Consider the following 13,898-nt stretch of genomic DNA (forward strand, 5'->3'; position numbering starts at 1 on the left):
ATCCCCTAATTGCTACTAAAAATACATCTCATAAAGGCCTTCTTACCACCACTGGCGTATCTGCCAATCAAAGTCATACAGAAATGTACTCTGTGTCTCTGAGTAGTTCCTTGATCTGCATTCTTCTGCTGATATGAATTCACCCCTGTACTCCAACACAAAAGAACCTTGCTCGATTGGTTCGGTAGCAAACACTCCTCTTCCTATAATGACACAGAATGAAATAAACTTACATAAAAGTCACACCAAGTTGCCTTAACTTTTCTCATACAGCATTAAAAAAAGTCTGTACTCTTTAGCTCCCATGAGCTGACCCCAGATCAATATGTCATCTCCCTCCTTTGGGAAGACCTGTGAGCTTGATTTAATTCTCTAAATGCTCTGGAACATACTATCTCAAATAAAGAGATGACCTTATCTAGTTATAGGCCAGATTGAATGCATGAATATCATTGTGTACTTTTGTTCTCTGTATAATTGTCATTCTAAAATTGTCTAAAATGTGACATGACTTTTTAAATATGAAGGTTTTCTGTTTAACAGGGACCATCATGTGACAACTACATGAGCTACAAGCCTGTACTCTGGTTCTCCGTTTGTGTAACTACTTCTATGCATTAACTTAAATGTTACTATTGAATATGCAAAAAAGTTTGACATTTTCATTACAGTCTTCTATTGGTCCAGCACTTACCTTAATAATACTTGAATGTGCTGGACACTTTACATACAGCAGAAATAAAATAAATAACTTTACATTTGTATATTTGATTATACCAGTGTGTACCTGAAACTTCTCTTATGGAAATCAGGCTCATTTATACACACCTACTGTATACCTAAACACATTGGATTTAAACAAGACAGACGATTGAAGCCACTTATTTCTATAAGATATCTTCTGAATGAAGAATGTTAATAATGAATAGTATCTAAAAATGTGTGGCTGTAATTTGCAGCTACTGAAAGCACTAGAGGTCATACCTTTGATATTATTGATAAATCTCACTGCAAACCATGGCTTGTCTCCAGCTGACAGAATATATGAGATTGCATCTTCAACAGGCTTTATCCGGGCCTTCCTTTTGGATGTCATTGCTCTGTGAAAATATTTTTATGACATTAAACAGCTGTGCAGCATGAGAAAACAGATTGCTCATTCACTCCCCAAGAGATGAAGTCTGCTAACCGCTAGCTTCTCTAGTTGCTACTTTAGCAATGACCGCACCATAACAAACAGCGCAGTATACGGATCCACTAGCCACCAATCAAACAGCCACTTATAGCCATAAATAATGCCCAGAACAGCACCAAACGTCATCAACAGTACAAACAGGGTTCAGGGTTTCAAATCCATGGGCACCACTATCAGTTTGAGACCCACTTTACTGAAGACAAGCTGAAGGAAATGGAGGCTAAAAGTGACAGAGGAAGAGAGCCGGTTGAGTCTAAATGCTGGAGCTGGGGGAATCAAGTGGGCAGTGTGTTGGTCAGTCGGTGGCCTCTGAAACCAGATGTGTGTACTGCCAGTCGGCCTCAGTGTGTGTTGTCAGTGCCTGGACTCCATGATGACACAAAGTTGCTGCATAGCGTATAACTGGAGCAAAGTGGGTGAGTTGTTTTCGTCTCATTTCAATAGAAATCAGGCTAAGCTAACAGATGTTTGATGCCTCGTATTATGTGCTGGGACCCTGTTTGTACTGTTGATGACGCTTGGTGCTGTTCTGAGCATTATTTAAAGCTATAAGTGGCTTTTTGATTGGTGGCTAGTGGATCCGTATACTGCGCTGTTTGTTATGGTGCGGCCATTGCTAACCCTAGATGGTACCACATTGGCATATGGCAACAAACCCATTTTAAGCCTTCTACATAAAGACGATGCATCCCCAGTTATGATGCAATGCATTAAAAGAGGGGTGGGATTCTAATTAAACTAATAGCATTGTTTAAATTTGTCACTTGAATTTCTGGAGGCCGTTTTGAACCCCTCTTCTGTAGATGTTTTCACAGGGAGGAACCTCGCCATTTGACTCCTCAAAAAACATCAAAAAAAGTGTTTTAATGACATTTTTCAACAGGGAAAAAAATATATACTCCGTGATAAGTTAGTTAAGTTCATTATTCTGTAGTTTATTGCATTGTACTTGATTATTAAATAATATAAAATGTTAAAAATGTGTACGTTGCCATATGGCAACACCGTACCATTATGAATTGCTAGCCTGGTATGTTGATAACATTTCGTATTTAGTTATAGGCCCGTTGTTCAAAAGCATGATGTAAACTTTATGGACTCAGGCTCCACAACCATGTAGAATCATTTAGGTATTTTTTCAGGTCCATCAATTTGACAGATACACATTTGACTGTTAGTTGTAGTAATAGCAATTGCATTAGTGTACGATGATTTTCTATAGTCTACTATAATAATGCACTTTGTGAGTCATTTCCGCATTGCATATGATGATATTTGACACATCTTTCTTAGATTTACAGAATGAATGCAACAATATTTTATGGTTCCTCACAGAAGAAAAGTAAATCTAGCCCTCCCAGTAGATGGTAGTGAAGATGAACAAACAGTAAGGCAAAGACAGCCATCAACAATCAAAACAATTACTCATACGGCACAAAAATTCGGATTAAATGATGAAAAAATGTATTTTTAAATAGTTTTTACTTTCAAATGAGATGCATTCTTAACTGTTCAAGCTACTGGGGATTGTTCAGAGTACAAAATGAATTTTTAAATAGATGTTATTACAATTTTAAACAAAACTCTCTTGTTTTCATTACTTTTCACAATAAAAGATTTTTAAAAAATAATATTTTTTAAAAATTTCTCTTGATTATGTTTATTTTTACTATTTTAAGACGACAAAAACACACAAAACATTTTTACCAACTGGGATCATAATGCGTACCATAGAGGGCTAAAGTTACTACAACTAGAGAAGCTCGCGGTTAGCAGACTTCATCTCTAGAGGGGGGTCTAACTCGGTGTTGCGGTGCATCGGACCATGGGTTAAAGTTACACCGGAATGTCACTGTGACTGATCTAGCCGAGCCTATCGCAGCTCTTTCTCTGACAAGGCCTGGGCCTCGAACCACAGGTAGCGACCCTGGGCCCAGGCCTCGAACCACAGGTAGCGACCCTGGGCCCAGGCCTCGAACCACAGGTAGCGACCCTGGGCCCAAGCCTCGGGTGACAGGTAGCTTCACTGACCGGGCCCGTGCCTACCGCGAGGCATATAACGTAACCGAACAATTAAGTTTGTTTTTACAATGATTATGTGACGTTTTTGACGACAACAACATGACGTTCCGTGTGCTCATGTACCCCTTAAAGCCTGCGCTGAACGCTGTTAGCCCTTAGCTGTAAGTCACCGGATGATCGCCCTTAGCAACAGTTGCTACCGTACTCCGTATCTACCTTCCATAAAATAAGTAGCTACGAGACGAGCATTCCCATTGGCAACAACACATTTATGACGTACCTTATCAGACATCTGTTCACCACAGCACATTGAAACTCCTCGCTTGTATTCCAACTCTGTCTTCCACCAGCGTCTCGAGCTCCGCCTCATGAATATTCGCCAGGTTAATTAGCCATGTGTTCCACCGGATTCCGTCATCGGACGGACGATACTTCCGCTAAAAGCGCTAGCGTCTCCAAAGCTAATGGTTAGCACATGGGTTAGCAGCTAATTAGCCTAAGATAACAGAAACGGTCTTTTATATTGTTATCTGGGGAACAACGCTTTCTACCTATAGCTGTTTTAGCATCTAAAATAAGCAACCTGTTGCTAATTTAAAAAAAAAAAAAATTAATTAATCATTTTTTTTTTAATTAACTAATTTTAAAAAATTAGCAACAGGTTGCTAATTTTTTTAAATTAATTAATTAGTTAATTTTAGCAGCTAAGCATCAAATGGCACAGTTTGTATTAATACTAATGTTGTAAGTTTGTTTCTTGTAGTCCCACAAACGTTTTGGAGTCAAAAAATAAATTAAAAGAGAAAATAAACTTACCTTAATCATTTGAGGTTCAGTTGTTACAGCATCGGTCTGTGTTGTCAGTATTAGCCGTGTTTACAGTAGCTCTCAAACAAATCCCGTAAAATCCCGCGAGACTATGACGCTTAATAGTCTTGAACATTATTGGCTAATATCACACACACTTCCGGAAGTGTGTGTGTGGCTGCAATGGCATCCTCCCACCTCCAGGGGGGCAGAGAGCACACACACTTCACACACACATTTCCACTCTTGGTCACTTCCTGGACAAAGTGAGAAAAAAGCATGAGGAGCATCAGGGTAGGCTCCTGATGCACGCTAAAGCACTAAACGTTGTGGGGCCCAGCAAAATGGCCCCATATGGATTTGTGGCCCCATACCGCTGGTGGGCTACAGGTGGTATGGCCTCACAAAGTAATATTTACAAGTACACACACACACACACACACACACACACACACACACACACACACACAGGGCCTGCAGGCTGCTGAGGCGCAGGGTCAGGCTTCCTCGGGGGCAGCAGAGGACTCGGTGAGTGAGTGAGTGTCAGCTGCCAGCAGCAGTTTGTGCTGAGAGGATACAGTGTAGAGGAGGAGAATTGTCTCCCCTCATCCATCAGCTTGCAGCACCGTCTGCACCACTGTGGCCTGCATGTCCACACATACACGCAGTGACACCACACTGAACAATGCTGTGTGTGCTGGGTGGGATCTACTCACACATACTCGCTGTATGGAAGTTGTTAGTCCAGTCTATGCAGCACATGAGTGGACCTCCCTGGAGCATCAGTCACCGCAAATATGCTCTCAGCCTGTGGGAAACACAACACATTTGGTACCAGAACCAGTTTGTTGATTTCATCTTCAACTGGGTGTAGCAATTTGTTGCAGAAAATGTAATGATGCAAGTATACACTCACCGACCACATTATTAGCTTGCAAGGTGTACCTAATAAAGTGGCGGTGTGGTCTTCATCAGCTTCAAGGTTGGACGTGTTGTGCGTTCAGAGATGGTCTCCTGCAGACCTTGGTTGTAACCAGTGGTTATTTGAGTTCCTGTTGAACCAGTCTCCATTCTCCTCTGACCTCTGGCATCAACAAGCATCAAGGCTCCCTGGATATTTTTTCTTTTTGGGACCATTCTCTGTAAACCCTAGAGATGGCAGTTTGTGAAATACTCAGACCAACAACCATGCGACATTTAAAGTCACTTAAATCACCTTTCTTCCCCATTCTGATGCTCGCTTTGATCTACAGCAGCTCGTCTTCACCATGTCTACATGTTTAAATGCTTTGAGCTGCTGCCATGTGATTGGCTGATTAGATATTTGTGTTAACGAGCAGTTAAACAGGTAATAAAGTGTATATTTCTGCAAGCAAATATGAAATACCAACCAGTAGAATATTAATAAATGATATACAGGCAAACAATGTCACATGAGCTGGTGTATGATATCATTAACCCACAGTTCTCACAGGCTCAGTTATTAACCTTAGTCATCACTGTTTTCCAAAAACCCTTTAACAGACTTGTTCACTGTCTGACAGAACTGCTGAGCAAAACTGACGCAGTGTGCCATGGAGCCGCCGCTAAACCCCTCCAGATCTCAGAGTGAGATTTGAGTTTGTCACGGGTTTGTCAGATACACACCGCTTCAAGCTACGTTCTTTTAACCAGCATTTTCCTTGGATGTAGCTGAATTGATCTTCACCGGGGAGATCATGTTCGTGCAAGTCAGACGTAGAAGTGTGTGCTGTGAGTCAGGGGGGTGGAGGGAGCGGAGTGCCGCTGCCAGAATCCAGAGGAAACAGGAGCTAGGTGAGGGAGTCGAAAGACTGCTGAAGTGGAGAGCATGAAGACACGGTGGCTGGGCTGACGTGGCTCTGCAGACCACAGTATTAACATCCTGATGACTGCTTTCAAAGATCCTATTCAGCATCTTTTTGTTTTTCCCTCTCATGACCAGACTGATGGCTTATTCATTTTCCTGCTGATGAGACTTCCAAATATCGACAGAAACTATTTCAACTGTGGAAAATACCAACCAAAGTTATGTTGGGGATGGTGTCGTAACCACTGAAGGCAACGCTGATGGAAATTTAAAAAAAACTGGCCTCTTCACTCCACATACAGATACTGATGGTGAAAAAGAAATGCAAATAAGCCAAGTGCTGCATTTGTACAGATCATGTAGGCATGTGGCGTTTATTGTCCTGATTAAAAGTATCAATTTAACTGGTATTTAGCACCAACACTAGTATAGTCAGCATTTTTTTCTGAGCGAATGAAGTCGTGACTTGTGTACTGAAAGGAACAACTGTGTGCACAGTATAGGGTATAGATTTTGATAGTTTTATGTGAACAAAATTATAGTTTTTAATAGTACATATTAACCTTGAAAGCATCGGTGTATTACTTCATTATGACATCACAACGTAACAACAAAGTCCTACTGTTCAACAGTTTTTGTTTGATGATGATAGGCCAAGTAACACTGGAGATAAGGTCAATTATATTTAGTGTAAAAATATAGAACTAGATGTTCTCCTCATTTTACCTCTTATATATTAATATATATTAATATTAATTATATATTTTTAACCAAAATTTAAAGTTCTTCATTGAACATTATTGTGTTTTGAAAGTAAAATAAAGTTAAACTATTCAATAAAGGCATAAAAATGCCCCCAAAACACATTTTGTCCTAAGAGTTTGCTTGGAATTGTTTAGTAAAATAGTAAAAGCGGTGATAAGGTCAAATATGAATAGTGTAAAAATGTAAAACTAGATGTTATCCTCATTTTACCTCTAAAACTCTTCATTGAGCATGATTGTGTCTTAAAAGTAAAAAATAAATCAATCAGAATTTATGTTCTTCTTTGTTTCTTTTGGGCTCAAAATAATGATCCAGTAAGTCAAAGTGAAAAAATGATTATCATATCGATGAGGTTGTGCTAAAAGTATAAAAAAATGGACAGAATAGCCCAAGACTCCCAATAAGGGTTAACAAAAGAATATATAGGACAATCTATAAAAACATTAGTCAAAACTGAACAAACACATATTTTCTACCATTGTCCCTCAGCTGTGTTCTCGCCCACAGCTCATCATGTAATCAGGTTTCTCTCCAAGCTGTCAGTATGTGCGTCCAAAATAAAAGGGCATCTGGCTTTGGTGCACATCACCACAGCCTCTTATGTAATGGAGAAGTTTCCGTCTTTACCTTCAGCCTCGTGTTCTCCGCTGACGACAGGCAGTGATCTTATCTCTGCCTGGCCCGGAAGACCTTTCTCTCGTAATCGCGGCAGGACAATGGTGCTATATTGAGAAAGCAATAAACATCAGATTGCTTATCTGTTATTGAGCTTGTGGCGCATGAAAGGGGGTGAATTAGTTGTGCGCATTATGCGTTGTGACATTTCAAACCTAGATGAGAAGTGGATGTGATTGATAACACCATAGAGACCGTGTGTGTTTGTTGTGTTGACCTGATCAGTGGGAGGATCAACACTGTTTGGTGGCTGTAGGAGTATTAAGTACCTGCTGCTCCACACTGAAGAAACCTCCCAACAATAACAACATTACCACTTTTATTTTTAATTTTTAACTGTCAGCGTAGATGGCTGGACTACACCACATGAACAGAGTGAATCATGGGAAGATTTGAGATTGCTTTAAAGTCCATTGGTCCAGCACAGTGCATACTTTGTATATAATATTCAAAGCAGCATTGGGCAACTTTAACTTGAATTATTATTATTATTATTATTATTATTATTATTATTTAAGGCTACTCTTAGGCGGTAGAAAAAGCTATAAACACAAATCAGAATCAGAAAGCTCTTTATTGTCATTATACTCAAGTAAAATGATAGAATATAATAGTATAAACATAGAAAATATAAAATTGAATGAAAATATATATATGACATAAATACAAGCACGAAAAGGCAAGCAACAGTAATAGCAGCTTCAAAAATAGATTATAGTTAGAAAATGTATTCTAGTGTGTACACACTCTACATTTGCAGGTTATTTACAGGGAGTTAGCTGGTGAAAGCCAGCTAACTCCCAAAACAAACCAAAACAATGAGCTGAAAGGCACTAAAAAAACTTTGTCACTATGAGTGACACGTTTTACATTTCACATAGTCATTTGATGTATTGTTATTATAAAATATTGGTTATTGTATCTTTAAAGACTTCTAAGAAGATACACCTGAATTAAGGCAGAATCATGTCAAGTATCGCCACTCCATATATTTATACCCTGACCAGCCACTTAGCTTGCAAGGTGTACCTAATAAAGTGACTAATGCCATTAAGTTGCTGCCAAGTGATTGGCTCAATAGATATTTGCGCTAACAAACAGTTAAACAGGTGTACATCATAAAAGTGGCTGGTGAGTGTATATACCAACTTAAAATTCTGACAACAACAAATGCAAACAATCTGACAGTGTTGACATTATGTCATAATGCACCAGACAACCTCAAATGATATAATTTAATATCATTTTATAGGCCATATGGAAAGGTTAATGTGCCATCGCTAACAAAGCGAATGTCCTTCAAGTAGCAGATTTGGTCTGTCATCACTTTGTTTACCGCGGGCTTAAATACCTCCTGAAACAGCATCTTATCTCCTTAATTAGATGTATTTCCTGTAGAGACAGGATGTCGGGCGAGGCGCATCAGATATTTCAACCAAGTAAACCGATGGGATTTCATTTAGCAGGACCGACTTATTTGATGTTGGGGGTATTTTACTAATTAAAAATGCAATCTGCACTTCTGATGCAGCTTCCTGCGTTCCAGAAAGGAAATAATAACATATCTGATGATTTTGAAATGCAAATGTGAATGTGTGTTTTCGTGCAGCTTATGAATATCATTTTGGTGCAAACTTTGGTAAAACTTAAAATTTTTACTTTATACAGCTCAAAGTGTCATCCAACAGTGAGCAGGGACTCTATGCCCTCATGCTCTGTTTCTTTGTGTTGATGGCGGTGAACACAGTGTGGTCTGAGTCAGCACAGCCTTTGTGTTTTGTTGGTTCCTATTTGAGCACTTTGCTCTGCTTTCACCCCTCATGCTGTCAGAACAACTCTGATGCCTGTTCTTTACCTCACGTACCTCTGTCGGCTTTTATCTGTTGGCTCTGTTTTTAGATGATTGCTCCATTGAACACCTGATAGGAATACTTTGACATCCATTCATTCACCAAATGATCTTATGCCTTAGCATCCTTTGAGCGATAGTGGGATGAATTTCTTTGGATTTTTAAGGTTCCATATTGTAAAAACTGAGATTTCCACGTCTTTCTTGATTATAAAGGAGGTCTAGGTGCTACATCAGTACTGTGGTAGTATCAAAACGTTCAATCCAAGGCGTAATGCACACATCCGGTATTCAGAAACTGTGCCAGGCAGGTGCAAAGACCTTTTGTAAGGTTATGATTATGGTCATAACTATACGGCCAGAAAGTACAGCTACAGTCCTGTTACAGTCATTCCCCGGCTGCAATGACAGTGGTCGTGTTTCCCCCCAAAAATTCTATGCACATTTTGAAAATTCACGTGAGAAAAGCTTGATGGAAACACCAATATTGGATAAAACTTTTGAAAATGTGCATAAAAGGATTTATGCTTGTTTTTGATGGGGGTTTTTTGTCTTTAAAAAACCCCCCACATGACTGACCAGCTGTTTGCACTCCACTCTGTTTAGCAACCCCTTTTTTGTTGTTTTCTCTTCTTCTTCTCCAGTTTTCTGACGGATTAGCCTACAGCACTACATTACACTGCCATCTTCTGACTAAAGTACGTTTATGCAGCTTTGTTTATTCACTCTAAACCAGCTGATGGAAACGCCCCTTATTCACATTTTCTTTAATGCCGCATTTCAAAATATTGCTTCAAATTTGCTTTGACTGTAATGGAAACGAATTAATATGGTTATTAATTAATTAGAATTAATCTCAAAATCAGGAGAATATGAGCAGAAAGCCCCTTTCAGATAAACTGAATCATACGCCTTCAATGAATCTCACGAAGCTTGGTTAATTCCTTTAAGATGTCCTTTGTGTTTCCTGTGGGTTCTATGCAACAAACTTAACACAAATTATGTTTTTGCTTATTTCCAGGCTGTATGCTGTGTTTTGGCCAGTCAGCCTTCTTCCGCTTCAACCACCCTGAAGAAGCCTTCAGGATGAAGAGCATGGTGCCCCAGGGAGGAAGCGTCTCCACCGGGGACTACAGACTCTGTTCAGGTACTGTATAATCATGCATGCTCACATTACACCCATTCAGTATTTTACTGTATTTTCAGCCAGTTTTCACTCGGCAGTGCATGCCAAGGTTTCTGTCTTCCACACACATGGGTCCAGTGTGAATAAAAACACACTGACCTTTTGTCACATGAATAATAAAGCCTAACAAGGCTATTTCCCCTCCCGCAGTTCGAGTTTCAGCTTGGCCTGTGTGAATGAATGGGCCGGATTGTTGCAAAGCCCATCAGGCTGGTGGTGAGGTGGAGCAGCAGGGCAGTGTGTTTTACAGGTGGATGTTTGCACAGCAGTAAACCCTGGCATTTTTTCCTTCTTTTATTGCCTTGTAAGGGTGGAGTAAGTGTAGAAGCACAAAGCAGCCTGTTAAGACCAGAACAGTGGATTCATTTGGTGATATACAGTACTGGGCCAATACATGGCTCGAATTAAAAAGCCTGTTAATCTTCAATGCACTTAGATTCTTTGTTTTCATTTTGATTATTCATTGTTTTTTTCTGAAGTATAGAGCTTTGAATGTTCATGGTCTAATTTAAACAAAACTGGCGACACTTGAGAAGGTTGATCTAATGTTAATGCTTAGATCACGGTGGCATAAGAGGCGAATGGTGATTGATGAATTGATTAGCCAGAAACACAGCATCGGCACTGTCCACACTCTGATTTTCCATCATTTTCCGCTGTGCGCGGACATACCGGTACATGCAACCCTACACTGCTTCTTGCAGTTATATGCATATTGCGTCTTCCGGGTGCATAGAGTTAATTTCTGAGAACATGCACAAGCAATGCTCCAAACCATCACAGGATACGCAAGGATGATGTCATCTGTTTGCATATGCGTAGTTAAGGGCAACTACCAAGGCAGGAACCTTCTAGTTAATGACCCCTCTCACCTCCACAGATCTCCACTTGCTAGTAAATTGTATGTGGCGTGTCAGATGCTAGTGGCTCCATTAGTCCCTTTGTAAACACGCATAATATTATGTAAATCACATTCATGTTAGTAAGTCATATTGCACCACACCCTTGTCTTCTAATTTAACATTTCTGTGTGTGTGGCTGTAAATATACCTGAGCAGCCTGCCCAAGTAAAGTCTATGTGTTGTCAACACTGTAAATACAAGTTGGATTTGGCACTGTTATAGAGGGAGCACAGGTTGCTGGTGTGGGTTAATTTTTATTTTGCCAGAATGTGTCATAATAACCAATGCTGGTTCTGCTGGTTTGCATAGAATCAAACTGGTGTAAGCTTGAAACTTGGCCGAACCTGAATTTAATAACTACATTAAATGAAGGCATGAACTGTCCATTATGCCTGTTTGCAGCTCTGTAACAACAGCGTTGTTGTCAGTATCAGCCTTTAAAATGCAGCACCCGTTGAACCCTGCAGCCTGAATGTTACCCAGCTGGGATCTGGTGCCGGAGTTCACACCATGCATGTTTTATGAGCATCTCATTCCTCTGCGTCTCCAGGCAAACTTTTCAGCTGCTTGTGTGTGTGTGTGTATGTGTGTGTGTGTGTGTGTGTGTGTGTGTGTGTGTGTGCTCCTCCTGGCAGCAGCACAACTGTAAGTGTACATTTCCTTGGCCAGCTCTACTACCAGGAATCTGTCATAGCATCTTGTTATTTCCCTACTGTTACTGTTGACACTGCCTGCCACCGGGGGATAAGTTTAGCAGACAGGCATGCTGGCTGCTGTGGACCTCCTGATCCAGTAATGAAAGCCTTCCGTTGTTTAGAAACGTGTCATTTTCCTCAATTATGCATTCCTGAGTTGCATTCAGATGAAACCTGCTTATACCACTCCCATGATAATCTGGGCATATCAGTCATATCTACTTGGAGGCACTTTGAAATTACACTCGTTATCTGTGTATAAAGTTTAGCACTAGAGCTACTGAGGAGGGAAAACTGAGTTAGAATAAACTGACCTATTTCTGTACACTGAACCCTACTTATATGCAGTATAATAGTCCGTTGGTGTTACAATCCTAACTCCGCCCCCTTAAAATACCTAGGAGCACAAAAACTTGTCTCAAACTTACCATGGACAAACTGGAAACCATATTCTACAAATGTTCTATTGAAAGTTTCTCAGCTTCCTCTGTTTTTGGTATATCCAGCATTTGCTCTGACTGGAGTCCTTCTCCACACAAAAATAATTGACTGATGTGGATCTTTAAGTGATCTTCTAAGAGATTCAAATGTTGGCCCAGCTCTGTCCTTTGGCGCTTGAGCAGTACCCTATAAAATATATCTCAGTACCCTTTCTTTTAATACACTTTTGTTCCTCTATAATTACAGTATTAGTTGCCACATTGTACCGACAAACAATGGTGTAATTGTTAGGGAATACAAAACTGTGCCATATTTGCCCGTATTTTAATCATTTTAAATTAATTGTCTAGTATTTGCCTGGACAGGATGTTGAGATGGATTGGGCAGTGGGGACAGAACATCATTACTTCTTTATGATGTCACAACATAGAAACTTCAGCAGCTTGTTTTCCTGCCATCAGCTTCCCTCTAAAGGTCTGGCTTGAAACTCCATGCCAGTTTTTGTTTGATGAAGATAAAAGTATAAAAATATAGAACAAGATGTTCTCCTCATTTCTTACATGATATATTTGTAACCAACCTTTAAAATTCTTCATTGAGCATGATCATGTTTTGAAAGTGAAGAAAAAAACTTTTCAATAACAGATTTTATGTTTTTTCTTTTTTTCTTTTGAGTGAGTGAAAAAATAATTATCAGGTTATATAGGTGAGGGTTGTGCTGGAAAAAAATGATACCAACATGGCATGGTAAAGATTTTTTAAGTGGCAGAATGAAAAGTATTCAAAAACGAAGACAAAATAGCCCAAAAATCCAAAGGGTTAACAAAGAGCTAATCCCTGACAGACCAGAAATTTAAGTTAATTTTTGATTAGCTGATCTTGTCTCATTAATGCTTTTGATCAGCTTTAAAGACATTTTGTATATTTGCAGCTAATATAAAGGCACACACCTGCTATAATGAAGTCCCATTGTTATAGTACATTTTTGCAAAATGTCCTTTTCAGTATAAAAAGTCCTTGTGTTTCTGTATTTGAGCAGTGTTACTGTATCTTTACGATGCCAGTCACATTCACCTATCTGTTGTTTAGTTCTGGCGAGCTTTACCGGGTCAGTGACGCTCCACTGACCAGCTGTCTTTAGCCGGCCTTCTCTCAGCTCCCACCTCTTCACTGATTGGACGTTTCCTGTGCCTCTCTGCCTGGCCAGCAGACAGCTTTGTGGCTGTGAGCTGCGCTGACGACTGGAGTTACAGTATCTTATTCAGACACTATTTATAAACCTCCAGTTCCATTCTCCTGTCTGCCATCTCTGCAGCCTCTCTCCCCGGGTTTCCCCTCCTGTCCCTTCCTGCACCCACCCACCCACTAGCCCTCTGAGTGTGAGCCTCGCTTCTCAATAAAAGGCCTTTATCTTCCTGTGATTTGGCTGCTCTATCTCTCACTGGCTGCTTGACAGTCTGCAAACAGCAGAGCTAAAGGCTCGGCTGAATGCTTGTGATTCAGATGTTATGGTTGCAGTATGGCACCGCCACA

The 13,898-nt window shown here is 40.0% G+C and overlaps 1 protein-coding gene and 1 long non-coding RNA gene across 3 annotated transcripts in view; one reads left to right on the forward strand and one right to left on the reverse strand.

Annotated features, from left to right (window-relative positions):
- The window catches only part of phldb1b (pleckstrin homology-like domain, family B, member 1b), a 117,257-nt gene that overhangs the window by 42,706 nt on the left and 60,653 nt on the right, over nucleotides 1–13,898 (forward strand). The window contains exon 5 of the mRNA XM_059331424.1: nucleotides 10,163–10,288. Within this exon, the coding sequence (XP_059187407.1) occupies nucleotides 10,163–10,288 (126 nt within the window). The remainder of the gene's footprint in view (nucleotides 1–10,162; nucleotides 10,289–13,898) is intronic.
- On the reverse strand, nucleotides 69–4,410 carry LOC131970137 (uncharacterized). Of its 2 annotated transcripts, none has more exons than XR_009394160.1 (3): nucleotides 4,034–4,410; nucleotides 985–1,100; nucleotides 69–203 (listed from the first exon to the last, which is right to left on the reverse strand). It is a non-coding gene; the product is annotated as an uncharacterized LOC131970137 (long non-coding RNA). The 2 variants fall into 2 exon arrangements; XR_009394159.1 differs by lacking the exon at nucleotides 4,034–4,410 and adding an exon at nucleotides 3,498–3,736.

This window comes from Centropristis striata, chromosome 4 (assembly GCF_030273125.1).
Source record: "Centropristis striata isolate RG_2023a ecotype Rhode Island chromosome 4, C.striata_1.0, whole genome shotgun sequence".
Lineage (NCBI taxonomy): Eukaryota > Metazoa > Chordata > Actinopteri > Perciformes > Serranidae > Centropristis > Centropristis striata.